This window comes from Gopherus flavomarginatus, chromosome 6 (assembly GCF_025201925.1).
Source record: "Gopherus flavomarginatus isolate rGopFla2 chromosome 6, rGopFla2.mat.asm, whole genome shotgun sequence".
NCBI lineage: Eukaryota > Metazoa > Chordata > Testudines > Testudinidae > Gopherus > Gopherus flavomarginatus.
This window is the reverse complement of record NC_066622.1, coordinates 6,941,612-6,963,983: the sequence shown is the minus strand read 5'-3', so window position 1 is coordinate 6,963,983 and position 22,372 is coordinate 6,941,612. Positions and strand designations below refer to the sequence as shown.

At 42.1% G+C, this 22,372-nt stretch overlaps 1 protein-coding gene across 35 annotated transcripts in view; it reads left to right on the top strand.

Moving 5' to 3' along the window:
• Positions 1-22,372, top strand: part of MAGI1 (membrane associated guanylate kinase, WW and PDZ domain containing 1) — a 498,751-nt gene that overhangs the window by 238,677 nt on the left and 237,702 nt on the right. For all 35 annotated transcript variants that reach the window (XM_050957254.1, XM_050957266.1, XM_050957243.1 and 32 more), the window contains exon 2: positions 20,974-21,090. In XM_050957254.1, coding sequence (XP_050813211.1) covers positions 20,974-21,090 — 117 coding nt within the window. The remainder of the gene's footprint in view (positions 1-20,973; positions 21,091-22,372) is intronic.

The following is a 22,372-nucleotide window of genomic DNA, read 5'->3' as shown; positions in this document are numbered from 1 at the left end:
TGAAATACTTTGCCCCTGCGATTCCGAGGTGAAAGAAATTCTGATAGGGTGAACTAAGACAAATGCACTGTTTTGTGTATCTTACTGTATTCTGCATGCAAATTATGCAAGAGGAGAATAATAGCATATAATTTATTTAAGAATGGAGTTATTCACATATGCAGGACAGTAAAGCTGCTGAAATCCTTTCAAAATTAAATCTGATGATTGAAATACCGGTGTTTTAACCAGACCAGTGACATTTATAACTAAACTTAAGCACCCTCAGCGCGGTAGTTATTTAAAAGTTTTATAGAGGAAGCAGTATGGGTCTCTTCAGAAACTATTTAACATATTTGGTAGATAAGTAGTAGGGTTTGGCAACATTATTTTATGTTTTATATGAATTCCTTTTTGTCAAGATTTATTTCTACTGGCTGCCATATGCTGAAAGATGGATATGAACAACAGTTTTGGTGTACTGTATTTCTCAGACTCCTGCTAGGTTGGTTAAGGTTCATATGCCTCACATCTTTTCAGGAATGTCTGGTTTATTTTTCAGCATGTTAACGAGCTCTTTAGAGCTGTATTTTGATTAGCAATCATAACCGTGTAGGGCTAGAAGGGACCTCAGTTGGTCATCTTGTCCATTCTCCTGTATTGAGGCAGGAAGCGAAGATGGCAGTGTAGCCCTTGTGTTTAGTATTCTGTTCTCTTCTACTCTTTGGTGGTCACTGTCAAGTGAGTCATTGTATCTACATTTTGGATTCTGAACTCCACTTTTATTTAGTACCGAAGAATTCTCATGGACAAGAATGGTTTGCAGAACAAGTCCATCGTTTTATTAAGCACTGATTTAGAGCTGTTGCCCTGGAGGTTGTGTTCCTGAGCCTTATTTGATGTCTGATTGGCAGAATTACTGATCAGCTAACCAGTATGATCAATTTGTCAGATGCATTCCCAGCAGTATCACCATAAAATCTAACTCATCATTCTCCTAGCTTGGTTCCATGAGACCAGTTCTTTTTTTGGGGGTAGGGGGTTTGATTTTTTTTTTTTTGCCGGTGTTCTTTTAGGTGGATTATATTTATTTTATGTAGCTGCTGTTATGTGGTGGGGGAAAGCTTTATCATACACACTCTCTATGCTTGGCGTGTGTCTCTGTGTGTGTCTATACTACACACCACTTATGGTGTTGTATAGAGTACATAAGCTGCACATCCCCCGGCATGGGTATAAATAGCAGTGAAGGTGAATAAAGACACACCAGAGGCTTAGGGTATATACCCTACACAGTTCTCTATACACCAAACGATGACCTCCCTCCCCCCGCACCCTGTCATTTTTAGCAGTGTTGTATCTTGCTGCCGGAGCCTTTCCCCACCATAAGGAAAGACTTTGGCAGGGGGAAAAGTCTGTGACAGTTTTGTGAGCTCCCCCCCCCCACCCGCTTTCTTCCCCCCACCAGAGCCTTTCATTGCATGTGGCTACACACCGCAGTGTGAATGCAGCCTGCTTTTTACTGCCGCGTGCAGCGAAACGTACCCAACACACCACCTTCAGTGTGGACAAGGTATGTGCATGCGCCTGTTTGTCTGTATGTCTGGCCTACGTAACCCAGTAAATGTTAGGTACTTCTAGTAGGACCAACAATGGATGTTGTTAGTGCCTGTCTCAAACTTGTCTGGCATCTTACAAAGCCTGATGCCTCTAAAATGCTCTGCCCCATTTACAATTTGCAATCTTGAAAAATGCCCATGATATTCCCTATGGTGATTGTGCCTTAGTTTCCTTTATTATCATTACTTGATATTTATGTTATAACATTTGGAGGCCAACCAGGTTGGAGGCCCCATTACGCTAGGTGTCCTACAAACATATGTAGCACATGATAATCTCTGCCTGACAGTTTGTCACTTGTGTGTTAATGGAGGCATATTTTTAAAAAATCTCGTTAATCTTCACCACTCATCAATAAACGCTCTGCAGATTTGCCTTGCCTGTAGAGACCCTAGGCTTATAAGAGATAGGCATTTGTTACATATGATGAATGTTTTAAGATCTTAAGCATTTCTTATGTGCAGAAAATTAATCCGCCCTGATCAGATTTTGAGCTGCAAATCCAAAATTATACATTCTGTTTTATTTGGAATGCAGTTATGAAAATGATTGCTAGTCTTTTGTGGCATGGTTGTTAGAAGCATACGAATTTGGCTGTAGAATAAATGTGATGGAAAACCTGGGTGCTGCCTTTGGTCTTCGTGGGAAACCATAAGGGTAACCTAAACAGAGCAAAACCCAACCTGGAACATTAGCATCATTTGTTAAAGCAGACTTAAAATGTCTCAGAGGCAATGAAGTTTCAAAATGATAGCTGTCTGTTTCAACCTTCCTATTAAAAACAAAAAAAAAAATCTCTTAATACACCACTCAGTGCCCCTTTTTTGATGTCTCTAGGTAACTAAATTTTTTGCAGATTTACAGAACTGCATTTATCTTCTCTATCATATACTTGTTGTTACAGGATAGATTGTCTTGAAACTGAGATTTGAAATAAAACTTCCAAAAGGTGATGCCTTTTTCTGTGAGATACGATTTTCCCATTTTATTAGTTATTTTTTAAATCGTTAACCATGGCTTCAGAGCAGACAAGAAGAAAGAGAAAAGAACCTCATTCTCTGCTTTAAAAGAAAAGTAGGGAAAAAAAAAACCGCTCAGTTTTGTTTTGTTTGCAGAAGCCTGTAAGATCAGTACCGGTACTCCAGGATGGAATAACTTGTGAGTTAAAATTCAGCATTGCTGCTGAACATTGTTTTACAATTCCGACCGATACTTTTGAAATAACTTCTGAGTGATTGGACCTGTTTCTTATATTTGTTTTCATTAATAAGAAGCAGCGTGAAAACACTTTTATTTTCCCCAATGCTCGTTGAACTGCAATGAAGTCACAGTTCTGTGTGCCACTGTCTGAGAAACTTTTTTTTTCTTTTTGTTTCCTTCCTAGAGACTTACACTTTTTTCTTCAGATAGTGGGCTCTCTTGCTGCTAGAATTCAGATGAGTTGAATCATAGTAGAGAGACCCCACTGGTTGTGCCTTCACACTGGTATGAGTCTGTGCTCACACTGGTATGAGTCTGTGCTGTAGGTAATAAAGGAGTTTTACAAAGAGCTTTAACAGCCTTGCATGCTGTTCTAAGCAGGAGACATTTTTCACTTTTTAGCAAATGACATAAAAGGAAAGGAGAGAAAGAGGTTTTCTATTCGAACACAGGAGATGTAGGCAAACTATGAAAGATTACTTTCTGCTACCGTATAGACTTGTTCATAAGGCCAATTTGTTTTAGTAAAAAAAGGAAGCACCAGAGACGGGGGTCAGCTTGTAGACAGGGAGAGGTGGGACACAGCCCCTCTCCGCACCAGGGCCGGTTTTAGGGTGATTCCACCGATTCCCAGGAATTGGGCTCTGTGCCTAAGAGGGCCCTGCAGTGTCCGGAAGAGGGCCCCCGCACCCTCCGCCGAAGTGTCACCGGAAACAGCGGCAACTGATTGAGCTGCCGCCGAATTGTCGCTGCTGTCTTCAGCGGCAGCTCAATTGCTGCTGCTGGCTTTGGCGGCATTTCAGCGGCAGCTCTTTCTAATCGGGCCCTGCATGTGTTAAAGCTGGCCCTGCCCCCAACAGAGGGAGCAGGGAGACGCAGCAGAGCCAGAAGGGAAGAGACGGGGCCAGAGTCTCTCCACTTCTGGCCACGCTGCTCTCCCAGCCTCCGAAGTAGCTGCAGCTCCAGGGCTGGCAGGCTGCAGCCGTGCTGCTCGGCCCCACCCCACAGAGCAGTCTGCGGCAGCACTGCCCAGCCCAGCCCCCCAGAGCAGGCTGTGGCCACACTGCCCAGCTGGCCGGAGCACGCTCAGGCCGCGCTGCCCGGTTTGGCCTGCCGGAGCAGGCTGCAGCCACGCTGCCCAGCCTACTGGAGCAGCTCCAGCCAGGCCAGAGACATCCTCCCCTGGCCCTCCCCAGATAAGGTGGGAAGGGATGGGATGAGGAGAGTGTGGGGGTCCCAGGCTAGGGGTGGGGTCATGTGGGGGATGGTCACAGGGTTTACTCCCCTGACTCCCAGCTTCTCACCCCGCAAAATTTCCCCACCCGTTGCTGTCCCCCCCTCCCTCCCCATCAGGTTAAGCAGCTGGCGTGCCAGGACACTTGGTTTACTTAGGTTTACCTCCATGCCCACAGACAATCGAGGTAAACAAACCGTCTTGACCCACCAGCGGCTTATCCTGATGGCCCAGGAGCCAAAGTTTCCTGACCTCTGAATTATAGAGTCGGCTTATGAACAGATTATAAAAAATTTCCATTTTTACTTTACTTGGGGGGGAGTCGGCTTATAAACGAACCGGCTTATGATCGAGTATATACTGTAAGTCGAATATAACTCATCAGACAGATGTATCATTTTAAGTATATGAGTAAAAAGGGAGTTCAATGTGTGTTTTGATCTCACTTAAATAAGACATAAATATTCGTTTTGTGGTGTAGCACTATCTCATGCTTCAATCCTCTGGATGATAATTGAGACAACAGGAGATATAGTTTATAGTCTACATAGTTATTTTCAGGCCTTAAAGAATTAGAGATTGTGTCTAGTAGTTGTCATATCCTCACTGACGGAGATCCTAAAACAGAAAAGCTCTACTTTGTAGATCATGTGAAATGCCAGCTTCTTTTTCATTATCTGTCCTGTCTACATGGACAAATACATTATTAGTTTAGACAGAACCTTGGCTTATGTTCCTAACAAGAATATTTTCCCACTGATCCTGAGAAAGTCAAGTTATTTCAAACAGGATGGCAAACTAATAATAGTCAACAGCTGTTTGAGTAGGCAAATCTGATAATCATGGGGCTGGTGATGTAAGCACATCTGGACACGTTGTTTATAGAGCAACTTCAAAAGTACCTGGCTTGAAAGAAATAATGGAGTCTGTATAGATCATAGAATCATAGAAAATCAGGGTTGGAAGAGACCTCAAGAGGTCATGTAGTCCAATCCCCTGCTCAAAGCAGGACCAACAGCAATTAAATCATCCCAGCCAGGGGTTTGTCAGGCCAGGCCTTAAAAACCTCTGATGGAGATTCCACCACCTCCCTAGGTAACCCATTCCAGTGCTTCACTACCCTCCTAGTGAAATAGTGTTTCCTAATATCCAACCTAAACCTTCTCCACTGCAACTTGAGACCACTGCTCCTTGTTCTGTCATCTGCCACCACTGGGAACAGCCTAGCTGCATCCTCTTTGGAACCCCCCTTCAGGTAATTGAAGGTTGCTATCAAATCCCCCCTCACTCTTCTCTTCTGCAGACTAAATAACCTCAGTTCCCCCAGCCTCTCCTTGTAAGTCATGTGCCCCAGCTCCCTAATCATCTCTGTTGCCCTCCACTGGACTCTTTCCAATTTGTCCACATCCCTTTTGTAGTGGGGGGACCAAAACTGGGCACAGTACTCCAGGTGTGGCCTCACCGGTGCCGAATAGAGGGGAATAATCGCTTCCCTCAATCTGCTGGCAGTGCTCCTACTAATACAGCCCAATATGCCGTTGGCCTTCTTGGCAACAAGGGCACACTGCTGACTCATATTCACTCTTGTCCACTGTAACCCCTAAGTACTTTTCTGCAGAACTGCTGCTTAGCCAGTCGGTCCCCAGCCTGTAGCAGTGTGTGGGATACTTCCTTCCTAAGTGCAGAACTCTGCACTTGTCCTTGTTGAACCTCATCAAATTTCTTTTGGCCCAATACTCCAATTTGTCTAGGTCACTCTGGACCCTATCCCTACACTCCAGCATATCTACCTCTCCCCCCACCTTAGTGTTATCTGTGAACTTGCTGAGGGTGCAATCCATCCCATTATCCAGATCATTAATAAAGATGTTGAACAAAACTGGCCCCAGGGCCGACCCTGGGGCACTTCGCTTGATACCAGCTTCCAACCAGACATGGAGTCGTTGATCACTACCCGTCGAGCCCAACAATCTGTTGAAAGAGATATTGAGAGTACGGTGCATTGAATGGAGCTGCATAGGAACAGTATATTGCAAAAAGAATTGAACTGGTCCAGTATACCAAGCTTCCTTATAAAAACGTAGTTATCCGAGAAGTCATATATCATACTTCAGAACAATAAGAAGGCACAATTGGCATTTAAAGCTGTCAAATAGGCTCTTGTACGAAATAAGACCAAAGAAAAATACCAGTCCAGTAAATTCAAAGGCCTCCACCTGGCAGCCTGTTGACGATAGCTTACCTGGGGCCCACAAAGCCCAGACCCTGTGTGAGGCTCTTCCCCTCATGTCGGATGGGCAGAGTCCCAGAGTAGCTGAGTAGCCTGCTGGCTGTACTTTAACCAGCTGCAGGAGCAGGAAGTTGACCAAACAAGATGGCTGCACACTGCTCTGGACCGAGTGCCCTTGTGCTTCCTGTTCCCACTTACCTGGCTTCATTTCTTGGCATCTGATTTGTGGTTCCTGCCTCTGACATTCTGATATCCTGACCAAGTCTGGTTCTGGGTCCCAATTCGTGGCTCTGATCTCCAGTTTGTCACCTGCTTCTGACATTCCAGTCTCCTGGCCCCACTGCCTCTACACTCCTGCCTCAGGACTGCAGACTCTGGCTCCGACTACTAGGTCTGACCACCCGTAATCTGCCCCTGACACCGAGTTTATCTCAGAATTTTTCACTCTTGATTTGGGAAGGAAGAAAAGTCTCAAAGCTCAATATGTTAGGTGATCCATCCCTTCAGGTAGGCAGGCAGAGAGCTCCTGCTTCCTCGCCAGTCAGCCCCTAACTGAACCAGGCTCCCTTCTTTTCTCCCCACCACAGGTCTGGTATGGGCCACAGATATAATGGGGTGCAGCTAACTGAACCCAAAGATGGCGTTTAACCCCCACCATGCCAAAGAGCAGATTCTCTGTTCCCTCTCAGGGGGTATCACTGTTAAAGCATTTATACTGTTTGTCATTGTTTCATATATTATCTGTCATTCCCTGTTGTTGTTGTTGTTGTTGTTATCATAATTTTCAATTAAAAGTAAAATTGCAGCATGTGTTCAATAGTGGTGGTTTTAATGTTAGGAAAAGTAAAGCTCTTTTGTTGTGTATGCAGACAATATTCTGGCAGGACTTTGGATGAAATCTCCTGAGTCGATGGAAAGCTGCGTTTAATCAATAAAAGGAGATCCACAGATATGGCCGGATATGTTTACGGAATAACCTTTGCAGAGTATGAAGCAATAAGCAGAGCTTGATAAAATGCCTCATCTTTTGCCTTTGTTATTAATCGTTCTCAAAAGCCATTCTTTGTGGACATGCTAGAAAGCCATCAAGATTGCTGTTACAGACCATAGCATTGGAAAGGAATCTTCCTCCTGTTGTGAGGGCTGGAAAAGAGTTTCCTGACTCGGCTTGATCTTCCACTTTCCAGTGAGGGCATCCTTGGGACCTGGCTTTGATTGATTAACTAACTGGAGGCATGGATAGCTGACAGGGCATTTCAGACTTCACTGAGTGAATTAATGGGCCATGTGAGAAAAGTTTTGTGAACGGAAACCTTGTGTGGCACTGAATATTTCAACGTTTGCAAGTTCTACCATATTATCTCTCTGACAAGCAAAAGGCATTCTGGAAAAGAATTAGTAGCAGCATTTCCCAAGTTAGGCTGAAAATCCCAAACTCAACAGTTTTAATAGAACTGGAAGTCTGCAAAATTATGAGCTCCCAGGAGTTCTGGCTTCACAGCAGTCCACTGAATAGTACTTGGGACCCTGGAAGCCCCAGCCCATAGAATCATACAATATTAGGGTTGGAAGGGACCTCAGGAGGTCATCTAGTCCACCCCCCTGCTCAAAGTAGGACCAACACCAACTAAATCATCCCAGCCAGGGCTTTGCCTGACCTTAAAAGCCTCTAAGGAAGGAGATTCCACCACCTCCCTAGGGAACCCATTCCAGTGCTTCACCACCCTGCTAGTGAAAAAGTTTTTCCTAATATCCAGCCTAAAGCTTCTCCACTGCAACTTGAGACCAGTACTCCTTGTTCTGTCATCTGGTACCACTGAGAACAGTCTAGATCCATCCTCTTTGGAATCCATCAAACAGACTGCTGTGGATCTTAGGAGGAGGGCAAGCTGGCAGGAAAATATGTAGGTTTCCATATGCCTGCGTGGTCTTGGCAAAAGTTTAATGGCACTTAACACCTTCTCACAAAGCATTTGATTTCAATAAATCAGCATTTTTAATTTCTGACCAACCCTACTCTTGTGTCATAGCCCAGTGCCTTAACCATAAGACCAAGTTTCCTCTCCATTAATCCACTGGTATGTTGTTATCAAAAGAGGCTCTATCCTTATTCAATTTCAGACTGCTCAGCTTTACATCTGAAAGAACTACTTGTACTATGGTCAGCAACCCTGTTTCTTTGTGATTGGAGTCTTTAGCCACCACAAAATATTTTACTTTTAACAATTTCTTACTCTGCACTAGTAAATTGAAATGTGTCCATTGGTTTAGAAATACATTTTTGCTATATATTGCATAAAAACCTTTATTTCCTTTTTGGAAATGTAATGTTACCATTTGTAACGTGAACATTTGTTGTGGAGGAAAGAGGGAGGATGACAGAAGCATGATACTGGGAGAGCAAAACCCATTAAGAAAACAAGACTGCAACATCAAGGGAAAAAGTAATTTGTTATAAAGTTTAATAAACTTTATGTGCAATATCTTTTCTTCACTGCCTTAGATGGAGTGTCGGATTTATGTTGCATAGTAATAGCTTAAATAGATTAACTCCATTTTTTATGAGTGGATCAATGTTTCAGCTCTGAAAAGAGAATGTTATTACATGGCTTGTAATATGGCAAATATATAGTCCTGGGTCACAATAGAGTGGAGGAGTGAGAAATGGTCATAATCCAAGAGAATCTGAATGTTTTTGCTAAAATAATCAACAGTGAACTAGTTCACAGTGATGTTTACATTGTTGTCATAAACTTTTTTGACAATTTGTTATTCTAGTGGAATACATAATACAGTATTAAAGTTCCTACAAGTTCATCCCTTCTGGACTCTTGGCAGGGATAGCAAGCTATTAATGTTTGGAGACAAATTTGGAATTCCATTCCTATCACCTGCGAACAGAGAGAGCTATTGTGTGTTTAATTTCACACTTCCTAGCATCAGTACCTTCACATGGAAGCTCCTCTTGATGTAATTACAGTTTCTAAAGCTCTTGATCCTTTGAACAATGGAAAAATTTGCTGGGTTGATTTGTCTAGTTCAGGACTGTTCAACTTAGCATTCAGATCTCTGATTGACCATTCTTCTAGATACTGTACTTGTGCTGCCCAGTAATGTAATTTTAAATTAGGCAGGTTGAAGTGTCCCATTACTGTATGTTTAAATTTGCACCTTTTGAAGCTAATGGGACAGGATCAGGACTTTAAATTATTTCCAGATTTTCATAGCAAGCCTTGTTGCTGGTTTTATTTTAATCACTAGCGCAGACCAGAAAATTGTTTTCTTCTTCTCCCACTTCTACCTCTTTCTTTACCCTTCCACCCCCGAAAATTCTGGTTTTTGGTCAAAAATTAAACACAAACTTTTCTTCTTTCTTGCTCTGGGGATCACATGATCACAGTGTGTCATGGGAGATATAGTTCAGCCAGAGAGCCCAGCCCTGGAGGAGAAAGGAGTCATGAAGCTCCTGAGCTGTAACTCCTCTGAGGATCTGTGGGGATATTTGCTAATTGAAATTTTTGTGGGGTTGGATATAGGTTTTTTGGGGGTGGGGGCCAGGAAGGGGACAAAAAGTCAACATTTTCTGTGGAAAGCAAACACTCTCATGAAAAGTTTTTGCTTAGGCAGAAACCCATATTTTAACCAGTCATATTGATAACCATATACATTTTCTGGCCTGATTTTTCAAAAGTTCTAAATGCCTGCACTCTACTAGACGTCAGTGGGAGCTGCAGGTATCGAGCAACTCTGAAAACTAGGCTATTAATGTTGATGCATACCCATGATCCAATGAAGACAGAAGGAACTACTATGAAACTGTGGTTAGGCAGGCCAGTTGTCTGGTTTTAAACCCGGCAGCCCTCTCTTTGGGTGGTTTGTCCTCCATCTAGTACTGAGACAAAACAGGTTTTGTTTATATTGGACAGGAGATGCCATTTTGAAGAGCACGTCATTCCGTGCTTGCAGGCATGACCATGCCAGTGGGGCTGGAGCAGCACACTCCTGATAATGGTTTCTTCCATGTAGTATGACCTCATACGCACTGTGCATGTGAGGTCACGCCAGCAGGGTAGGCCCATGCTGTGCCCAGGAGTACCCTAGAATATCCTGGTATTCTAGGAATACGTGAGTGGCCACCCCGGCTCTAATTAGTATCCTAAGATGAGGAATCCCCATATTGAGAGGGAATGGACTACATCCCTTCCAGCCTTATGTTTCTATGAACTTACATTTCCTGGCCAGGTTAATTTGCTCCAGCCAATCAAGAAGTAGTAGTAACTGACTAATGGGAAGTGACTGATTGGTGGTGCAAGGTTTGAGATGGAGCTGAAAAAAAGAAAAATGACCGCTCAGACTCAGATAATACTGGCACGTATCTCTCCCCGCCCCATTTTCTGGAAGAGTCGTATGCTACATTTGAGCGAAGGATAACAGATTTTGAAAATATTTTTCCATCTCTGTTTTGGAAAAGGACTTCTTTGACATATTGTTTTGTTAGGGCTCGTTCTGTTAAAGCTTAGCAATGCCTTCTGTCTCCCCAAGCTGATTTGGCTTTTGCAGCTCTCACATTATATCCTGGTTTTAGAACATATGGTAACTTCTGTCAGGAGACACACAGACGTGTGTAGCTAAATCTCGCAAACAGGTCGTTCGTGTTAACTCAAAGACTAAAGCTATTCTTTTTTCAGCCTAATTTTTTTTCCCTTTTGCATCTATTGCCTTCCAGACCTTGTCTGGATAACAGTCTCTTTTCCAGACAAACAAGGAAAGTAAACTCTTCTGGCTGCTGTGGATCAAAACAAAGAAAATGGAGCAATCCCTCCACCAGGAATCCCTTGCTTGAGCTCCGTGGAAAACATTACAAATTAGATATCTGTGAAAAATGCTATGCATGCATGGCTGGCTCTGATACAGTCTGTTTTCTCTGGAAAGGTATTATCAGAAGCTATGGGCTAGTAGTGAAATGTTCATGTATATTAGGATGTGTTCATTGATGGCCTGGTGAATGATGGGGTGAGAGTGAAATGCTCAGCTAGAGCAGCAAAGAATCCTGTGGCACCTTATAGACTAACAGACGTTTTGGAGCATGAGCTTTCGTGGGTGAATACCCACTTCCTCAGATGCATGGTATTCACCCACGAAAGCTCATGCTCCAAAACGTCTGTTAGTCTATAAGGTGCCACAGGATTCTTTGCTGCTTTTACAGATCCAGACTAACACGGCTACCCTCTGATGCTCAGCTAGAATTTTGTACAGTCTCACATGGAATGAGTCTACGTACTGGACTATGATATTGCACAGATTTCATTCTGCACTCACTTTTGATATGTAGGAGTTTTTTTTAAACTCACATAGCAACATCAGCAACTCTTGCCACTAATGACTATTTCATACTAATTGCTTTTTCTTGTTAGACTGTATGGTAACAAATATCCCCTCTACAGCTGTGCCTTTGTGTGTCAGACAAAATGTATTCAAGTGAGAAGTGGTCCTGCATTTCAAAGTTCAGATCTGGATATTAATTTCCTCAAGGTTTGGGAGGAGCATGGGTTTCTGATTCTGGCTTTTGACTTGAGGATATCTCCAATAGGAAGTCCCTATGGACATGACTTGATGTTGCAGCTTGATAGGCCTAAATGAACTTGATGCCAATAGCCTGGTTGTAGTAGGATCTTCTACACTAATTGTCAGGGGTATAGCCCAATTCAAACTAAACAATTCCAGAGCATCTTATAGTATTTCAGTCTCCCACAGCTGTCTTCTGGACTTTGTAATGTACATGTAGCTCTTTCTGATTCCATATTATGATTTGTCCTAGATATTTTCATTTCAATCCCAGCAGGCCCCTTTCTCTCAACGCTGCTTACCTCGCTCTTTGGTGTCAATTACAACCAGAGGTTGAAAGCCTAGCACATGTGTGCACGTGCGCGCGCGTGCACACACACACACACACACACACACAATCTCTCTCGCTCTCTCTCACACACACACACCCCGCCTCTCCCGAGTGTTTGATGTGGATTCTTCAAAGAGAGAAGCAAAAAAGAAACCGAGCCAAATGCCGGTAACATGCAACATTTTTCAGGAATTGGTATGAATGAGGAAAAGGTAGCTGAGTGCCACTGAAAGCCGTTAAAATAAATGACATAGTTAACCTCACAACCCTTATGATGATTTTTATGTCCAGATAATTTAAGCTATCCTCAAGGAAAACCTCCCCGGATACTACTGAAAACTCGCCTCTACTTTACATAGGAGTGTCTCAAGGTGTAACAAATGTAGGTTACTACTTCTGTGATACATGTGCCATGAGCCCATAGTGTGGGTATCTCTCCATTAATGCCATGCAGGTAGGGGACGGCCAGTCCAGAGGCACCATCCCCTCTGCTTGGCAGCAGATCTTACTTCCGTTCTGTCTCTTGCTGGGACAATTGCAGCTACCACCTTTTCTGCAGGAGTACCATCTTTATTCACCATCACTGGAGCTCCAGAGCCTATGTGGAGCTACGGGAGGCCAAAAATGCCCTTTCTATTCTACCTCACTCATTCCTTCGATATAGGATAAATTTGCATGGAAATCTCCTGCCACCTGCTGTGGTGACTTTGTAGCCCGGATGAGTGGAAACCGGACCAGAGGCAGCGCAGTACTGGATGCATGTGCCATGCTTCAGCAGCCCCTCTGCTAATACCGGGAACAGAGGAACCCAGCCAATTCTAACTCAGAAGGAGAATCCCAGGGCAAGATGTAGGAGACCATCAATCTATTCCAGACGTCTCTACCTTTTCTTTGGGGAGGTCCTCCATCCAGAGTTCATGTCTTGGATCAGCTGCCTCCTTTCTCTCTAATGAGAGGGATCCTTTCTGTCGTCCACCTCTTCTCCCTCTCCAAGAAGTTAGCAATTAAGGGTCCCATCCATTTTCCATTGTCTCCCCTTCCCCCACCATGGCTCCCTGGCTACTTCCATTGGGTTTTTTTTTCACTGGGACGTCTTCTTGGCCTTCTGGGAGAAAAATACTCCTCCCTCCTCCTCAGAGTTATTCTCTGAAAAGACGGAGAACAGGCCCAGACTCTGATTTGTCTCCTTCCCCTTGCTGCCTCTGCTTGCTCTTCCAATGACCCCAGAATTCTGGCGTGAATATGTCTCCCATCCAACGTGGGTTTGTGTACAGGGGCAAGGGGGATTTAGTCCAGTGAAGTGCCTCTGTGTCTGAGACCACTGGCACTCAACCTACACATTCTCTTAGGCTCTACCACCTGGACTTGGTTGATGTGGTCTTCGAGTGGCTGATGTCCTATCTTAGCAGTCCTAATGTCTAGTTAAATCTTATGGTCTTGATTAATTCCACCCTTCTATCCATTTCTCTTCTGCAGTCCTTCTGCCACTGCTTCTGTTCAGATCCTTGCTGTTCTCCATTTTCTCTTTTCCTGCCACAATGTGGTTGCTGTTAGCAGACCCATCACACGTACTGTTGGAACCCACGCTCCAGCGTGCCCTGGCAGATGAAAAGGCGTGGCCAAATACTGAGGTTAGGGAGTGCCGGGGAGGTTAGCTGTAGTTTTTATCCAACTCTGAAGCAATGTAGTGGGGATGGACTACCCAGAGATTAGAACAGGGGCTGACTATGAGAAGCCCGGGTTTTCAGTTGGCAGACATGTATCATCATATATACTGGAAATGCCTCTGAAAACAGCTGGGATGAGAAATGTGTGTATCCGGACCCCTCAGATTGTCAAGCCAGTCTTGGCAATGTTTGTGCTTTTCTTCTTCTTACTTGAAAGAGTATGTGTTGTCTAGTCCTTTTAACTTTACTTTTTAAACTTTGGCTAGATATTGAACAAATCCTTAATGTGCATAATATAAGGGGGAACATTCTAAATGCAATGCAGGGGTGTAAAAGTGCATACGATGGATTTACTGTGGATTTATGAACTGTTAAGAGTATTTCTGAAACAGCAAATTCTGAATTACTATTCTAGTGCCGGGTCATTCACCCGTACATGCCTTAAAGGTTAAGAGAGATACCAAAATATACTGTGCCAAGAAAACTATTGCCTGTTCTTGATTTTGAACAGCGTTGAAAAGTTTTGAGTGAATAGGTTTCCTTCAGATTCACAAACGACACCTAAAATAATATTTATAAAAAGTTCTGTTAGTAATAAAGTAACAGGTGTTATTCATTCTGTAGTCAAAAATTATGATCTACGCTGAAATGCTCTCTGCTGATTCAGCAGCTGTTGTGCTGTTGGAAACTTCACTGTGCCTCCTCAAAGCTGAGTTTTATTACTGCAGAGGTAGTTGATTCTGTTACTTTGTGCTCTTCTGTGGAGTGCAGCTCTGTGGCGTATTATAGTTTTCAGCCATAGCAAATGCACCGTGGGAGATCATGAGCTAAAAGGATTTTGCACTGGATCTTTTTTAAATAAAAAGTGTAAACATTGGGGGGAAAAATTGTATGATTAGTTAACTTTTCCCCAGGGAAAGGTAAGTAGGTCATTTAAATTAAACTGAACGTAGCGATATATGTATTAAGATGTATAGTAAGGGAGGCATGTAGGCTTTGGTCCTACAGTTCACCTGTTCCAAGCATGCTTCCTGTGCTCACACAGAGCCTGCCTGAATGTTCGAGCCTGTAGGATCAAGACCTTAGTTGGCTCATGGCATTTCCAACAGTGAACCAATATGAACTCACAGGTCAGGGCCTATTGCCAGTTTACTCTAGTCCATATGGCTAATAAAGCAAACACCTGCAGTGATAGGTGATGATATGGTTGCACTGGTTTGTTTCCATCAATCTGGGGTTTGGGCAAGTTTTTGTTTGTGCATTGCCGCCAAGATCTCGCGTTAGCGCTTTAAGAAACAAACATGGAGGCAGTCAAATCAGATCTCTGTCAAGTTATGTTAAATGTAAAGCCAGCTCTCAGCAGGGCTCAGATAAATATTTCTTTATTTATCCAAGGAATAAAAGACTGGCTTAAGTTTTCTTGCACTAATAAAATGTAGCAGCAAACAGTTTACCAAAATACGGTGGATTTATATGATGCCTTTACTTTGTGAGTGGCTAACAAAAAGAACACAAATTAGACTTTCGGAAGCTACATTCAGATGGCAGGTCTTTCACTCCATGATCTTACTTAGGCTTTTGCAAACGGATGATGAAAGTGAGCCAGCCAGTGTATCAGACTCACCTCTTACTTTGACCTCAGAGGATACTCTAAATTAGGAAAGTAGAAAGTCACTGTTAGATTTATTTGATTCTTCTTTTGCTTAAAAATAACCAGTAATGCTATGTTTCATTTCTCTTGTCTCCATCTCTTTTTCTCTGTCTCTCATGACAAATGGCTGTTAGAACAGTGTTAAGCTATGCCCTTAAAGCCACATCAGTAACAAAACTCTGGGCTGGCAGATGTGACATACTTGACTTACATAAATCACTCTCTTTTGTCATTACTGGCATATGACCAGTGAGTGTTCTAATTATTGAATGGCTTTTATAGCCCCATTATTTATAATCACTTTTGGTTAGCAGCTGGAAGACCAGGATGGAGTAGAATGAAATGATATAGCACAAAATATTATCATTTGTCTAACAGCTACTGGGATTAGGAACATTTGATGATGATATGGTTAGGAGCATTCAGCCCCCATTCTGGGTCCAGAGATGGGTTGCTGCTTAGTGGACCTTGCCATGAGAATGATTGCATTCATAGGTACAGAAGCAGAATAAGCAGCAAAGAATCCTGTGGCACCTTATAGACTAACTGTTAGTCTATAAGGTGCCACAGGATTCTTTGCTGCTTTTACAGATCCAGACTAACACGGCTACCCCTCTGATACTTGACACAGAAGCAGAATAGAAATTCCTGCAAATATTAACAAAATATTTGTCCATCATAAACAACCTTAGTTCTAGAATACAGGCAAAATCCACTATTAGTAGGTCCCCACCATCAGTTGATGGTGATTTCCATTTATCATTTGCATTGTGAGAACAGCCTGGGACCTTACTCGTGGTTCAGGATCCTATCTTGGTGTAGGTGCTGTTCAAATCCATTTAAAAAAACAAACAAACGGTCCCTGCCCTTCTAATTTCTCTTCTCTTCCCCCACCCCCCATTAGAAACCAGTTTGACTAATACCTTCATCCTGCAAACCCAAAATGTAAACTTTTACAAGAGGCAAAGTTTGCTTTCCCTCTCAATATAGTTATTAGGCTGTGAGAGAGAATGAGTCTTAATCTAGATGACCTTGCACTGTTATCCTTGTAGTAAGGCCTATTAACCTCCGCTTGCTTCATGGCACTGTTATTTTGAAACTGCCTTTGGGTGACCGCAGGAAATCCTGTTGCTGTAGAGCTTCTTAAAAAAGAAATCTCGCTAGGGGTGATCAACCTGAGCCTGAGAAGGCGCCCGAATTTACCAACGTACATTCCCAGAGAGCCACAGTAATACATCAGCAGCCCCCATCAGCGCTCCGTCTCCCTGGCTCCCAGAGCCTTCTGCCCGCAGGCAGCTGTGCCGATTAGCACCTCCCCCTCCCTCTCTCCCTGCACCTCCAGATCAGCTGTTTTCATGGCATGCAGGAGGCTGCGGGGGAGGAACGAGGGCATGGCAGGCTCAAGGGAGGGATGCGGGAAGGGGTGGAGTGAGGGCAGGGCCTGGGGCAGAGCCAGGGGTTGAGCAGTGAGCCCCCTGGCATATTTGAAAGTTGGCGCCTGTAGCTCCGGCCCCGGAGTCGGTGCCTGTACAAGGAGCCGCATATTAACTTCTGAAGAGCCGCATACGGCTCCGGGGCCACAGGTTGGCCACCCCTGCATTAACCAGTGTGAAACAGCACTCAGTAGTCATCACGTTCCTACTTAAAAATAAATTGAGACTATGAACTAGCATGTAAACCTGTTTATGTGAGATACGTAATGTAGGTCAGAGACCGCTGTACCCTGGCCATGACTTTTCCTAGCACGAATGGTACTGGGCTCTTTCAGAATACAGTTGATGACCTGGATTATCTATAGCCATCTTGGAGAACACATGGGGAGAAAACATCTTCAGTAATTACTTTAGAAGTGCAAAGCTGTTATAATATCACTTGGACCCCAGAGTGCATGAACATAAAATGATATTTAAAAACTCACTTAAATGTCTGCTGGATATATATCACACGCTTGGAGTCTGGAATGTCTAAAGCATGGTGGGAACGGGGGCTTGCTGCTCTGCAATGGTAATGGTTGAAGTTTCTTCCCAAAGATGCAAAGCCTGCTTATTTCACTTTTGCAGTTTAGTCTGTTTGCTTCATTGGAACTACTTGTGGGAGTAAGGTGAGCAGGATTTGGCCCCAACAGAATAGCACAAATTCTCATTGAGGCTGTTTGGAGTAGATGGATATTTTTATACAAGGAAAGAGAAGCTTTACCTTTACCTATTTGCTCCTATGTAGCAGTTTGTGACTTTGACTGGAATAGATCCATTGCTAATGTGAGGAAATTTACGGTTTTTGAAAGATCAATGTTTGTTAGTGACTCTGCTATTAAATAACTTTGAGAAACACCGAGTGAGACAGGAAATCAGGATTGAAAGAAACATGTTTAAAAGCAAACATTATAGTGGGGAGAGAGCAGCACAGTCAGGACACAGACACACACATGTTAATTAATTGTTGCTGGGAACAAACAAGAATGAGCAATATTATTCCACCCACTGAGTTATTTTCTATTTCACTGTTTGAGTTTGTTTTTCTCACTGAACGACTATCATTTGGCTTCCAAAGTGTAACATCACTGGAAAGAAAACCATTGAATTCTGGATTTGCAAGAACATAAGTAACCAAACAAAACCCAAGATGACATGTAACCCAAGTTTCCTTTGTTTAGTCCAAAGTTCAGGAAAAACTATTTAAAGGTAAAAAAAAATCCTAGACCCTTGAGTTGAGTAGAAACTCAAGTTTCAAAATGTATATTAGGTGACAGCTTTCGGAAAGGTTTCGGAATGGTAGCCATGTTAGTCTGTATCGGCAAAAACAATGAGTCCTTGTGGCACCTTAAAGATTAACAAATTTGTTTGGGTATAAGCTTTCATGGGCTAGAACCCACTTCATCAGCTTCCTGGAAGGAAAAGCAACAATCTGAGAGATTCACAGCATGCTGGCGAGCTAGTTAAAAAATTAAGGAGAAAATTACAAACCCTCTCCTCCATTTTAAAATTAATTTTTTTCCTCATTTTTGCAATACATTTTTAAATCTTTTTGGTCAGTTAAGTCACGTGGTGAAATTTTAAAACTAAAATTCATTTTTGAAAATGGCTTAAATCTGATTCTGAACATAATGTATCACAAATGAAAATTTTAAATACATTTCAATATAATTTTTGATAAAAAGAAATTACAGAGAAATCAACATTTGAAAAAAAGGTATTTCTATGGAAAAAAATCATTCCAAAACTTTGACCAATTCTAGAAGGAAGGGTATCATGCATGAATTATAAGTTATATAGCTAGGAAGTCCTAGCACAACAAGGCCTTGACTACTGCAACACAAATAACTGAATACATAATACATGTCAGAAGACAACCTATATTTTTTTAATGCATGCAGTTCGCAGCATTAATTTCCTCAATGGAATACTTTCTTACATTATATGCAAAATACGTTTAGGATGTTTGTTTCTTGCTTATTCATAACCTTGTTTAACATTGGCTTGTGAAGGGAAAATAAGGACTAGCTGTTGAATTAAAAGATGAAAAATTCAGTGATTCATCCTTTCAGGGTATGACATCCTTTGACTCCTGCAAAATCTGCCTTTAGAAGTAAGAGAAGGAAATACCCCTTACTATCAAATACACAGAATTGAGAAGGTCGCTTCTGAAGGTTGAATTGCCATAGTGAAAAGTTAGCCACCTCCAAGTAAGCCATCCCACAGGAAATCACTTCTAACTTCATAGTGACTGAAAACTATTTTTAAGAAAATTGGGTGGTGATCCACTGCTCGGCATGGTGAGGGATGTTCCCAGAACCAGTAAGGAAAGTATAATGATACAATGTTAACTTCATTAGTTTGGGCTTACTGTTTTTAGATGCTTCTACAATAAACATGTTTGATCTTTGCTGACAGTGAGATGGAAACAAATAAATGAATATATGATAAAGCAGTGTATAAAAATGTTTAAAACCTAAACAAAAATATGGTACTAATTCAGTATCCTCCTGGAAGCTCATTAGTGGGACCTCAACAGAATTAATAACAATGGCTGTTTTCCGCCTCCGAGAGCAGTTGTTAATACCACAATTCTCTGATAGAGTAGAGCTCCTTACAACTGTAGAGAAGATGGTCTTTTCTAAATTAAGTGTTTCATAGTCAGATTTAACTACAGTACATTAAGTTCCTGCCAGTCTGTGAATGACTATATTATTAGAAAGTTTATACTTATATTGATTTATAGCCATGTGTAGGCAAAAAAGCCATATCTGATTCATATTCCTTATAAATGTGTGTGCTGACTCTACAGAATTTTCCTTGCTGTAATATCTCAGCTGCTTCTACCTTTTTAAAAACCATCAATGTTGTTTGGAGAAGATCACATTAAATTGTTTGTTTTATTGAAATAATTCTGTTTAGAGTTTTAAAAACTATTCTGATACTAACAATTTTGTTATAAAACTTTATGGAACGACATTATGCATATAGGATATTCCCATCCCCCCACTCGTTCAACTGTTTGGACCAATGGGGTTCCCTCTGTTGTTTCTGCTTGCTAGATAGAATCACCAGCTCAAGTTTTTTTCTCCCTGCCCAACTGCAATGAGACATCAGGACATTTTCTAAAAGAAAATTTCTAGGTTTTGACTCAAATGACTTTTCATTTAGAAATTTAAATGATAATCAAATAAAACACAGGTCTAAATTGAAATAAAATGTTTTGATTGACCCGGCCTGAATGTTTTTGTTTTGAATATCAATCAGCCAACATTTTCAAGATTTTAATTCTTTATGCGGATTCGTGATGGGACGTATTTTCCTGGGACTGGAAAGCCATTTCCTGCCCAGCTCTAATTGCTACTGCCTGAATGAGCACCTCTTAGCTGTGCACAGCAAGAAATAGATTTCCTTTCCTTTCATTTCTCTGTGTAGCTGGGAATAGAGCAGGTTAGGAACTTCTCATCAACTTTTTTTTTTTTTTTTTTGAGAGAGAATTTTTTTTCTGTTCTATATAGGTTTTTATTCCTTGTTCATCACTATAGTCTCTGAGCTCCTTCTAGTAACATATTAAACATCAAGTATCAGAGGGGTAGCCGAAGAAGTGGGTATTCACCCACAAAAGCTCATGCTCCAAAACGTCTGTTAATCTATAAGGTGCCACAGGATTCTTTGCTGATATTAAACATCAGAGTTCTGTGGCACCTTATAGACTAACAGACGTATTGGAGCATAAGCTTTCATGGGTGAATACCCACTTTGTCAGATGTATCCCATGAAAGCTCATGTTCCAATACATCTGTTAGTCTATAAGGTGCCACAGGACTCTTTGCTGCTTTTATAGATCCAGACTAACGCGGGTACCCCTCTGATATTAAACATGGTGACTTGACATCTGTCCCATGGTGTTGGTCTTCTCATCCTCTTCCCAGAGATAGAAGCCTGTATACTGGAGTGTCTTGTTTTGGTAATGTATTGGGGGTTATTTGTAGCTTTTTTAAAAATAGCTGTTTTCTCTTTGCAGGAAGTAGACTGAACAAAGATCTGAGGCATTATCTCAACCAGAGGTTTCAGAAAGGATCTCCAGATCACGAGCTGCAGCAGACAATTAGAGATAACCTTTATCGCCATGCTGTGCCTTGTAAGTAATGAAAAATTCCCCCAGTGGAGTTCATGTGATAAAATTAAATCCTTTTGGTGGTAAACTGTCAGTGGTGCTGTGAACTGCTATAGGAGAGACCTGATTTACGGCTATGGGGCTCTCGTGTTGGTGACAGTGGAGAAGATGATATGCCTGGTTCTGTGGATTGGCTGAGATAAGGTGCAAAGTGGACGGTAGTTCCAGAATGGATTGTGATGGGAAAAAGTTTGAAAATAAATGTACAGTTGATGGGAAAGGAAGTGAGATGGTGGGGAATGAGTGAGGAAAAGAGCGGGTTTGGTAGTGAAACCACTTCATCCTGGGGTTCTGATTTGCTGGTTGCACCCTGTCTTGCTGCATGTCAGCATTCCATCATGTAGCAGCTATTTACATAGCATTTACAGGTTGGTTGATGCCTTACATAAAGCTTGGACAAACACTTGACATAGAAACAGTTCTGTGTTAACATCAGATAGTCTGTGTCCTGTGCGCTCCCCCCTCCCCCTTTTCTGGTTGTTAAATTGCTTGAATAAGAACAGGATCTTTCTTTCTTCAAATTGATTTGCTTCTGATGTTTATTTGACTTGTGCAATTGCAAACCTTTTTATGGCATCATTGCTTGTTGCTGTAGAAATGAGATGATGTCACTAATGGGGGATCATCCTGAACTGAAGGAGGAAATAAGCAACAGAAACAGACAAACTCTTTAGAAACAAACCTCCCTTTTCATGCAATTGTCAATCTGGATGAAAAAAGGAAAGAGAAGTCCTTTGTTTTTTTAAAAAAATACTAATTGAAAACTCTTTCTCTTCCCCCCTCAGTTCAGAAAGGTATTTTTGCTCATTAAAGATTTAGGAGAAGTGTATAATAAATTACCTGAATCTTTGCTCCAAGCTCAGAGTGAACTTGACCTTTTTGGAGTTTGGGGAATGCCCCCCATGTGTCACTTCCTGCCTTCGCTTGGGCACCATATTACAGCCAAAGATGCTTCCTATCAATCTAAGTACACTCAGGACACACTGGAAAGGTAATGGCAGCTCTCCTAAGGGGTGTGGTTAAAATTTAAGCAAACATCTAAATCTTGAAGTATTTAAATGAGTTGCCAAACATTTTGAGGCTTACTCATCTTTACAGGAACAGCAGCTGATTTATCTACTGCAGAGACTTACTGAAATATTAAGTGATAGTGGTTATCAAAAAGTTGACACTTGCCAACGGTTCTCATATAATGGTAGCTGGGATAACGTGCCCATTTCTTTCTTAAGGGTTATATATGAAATAC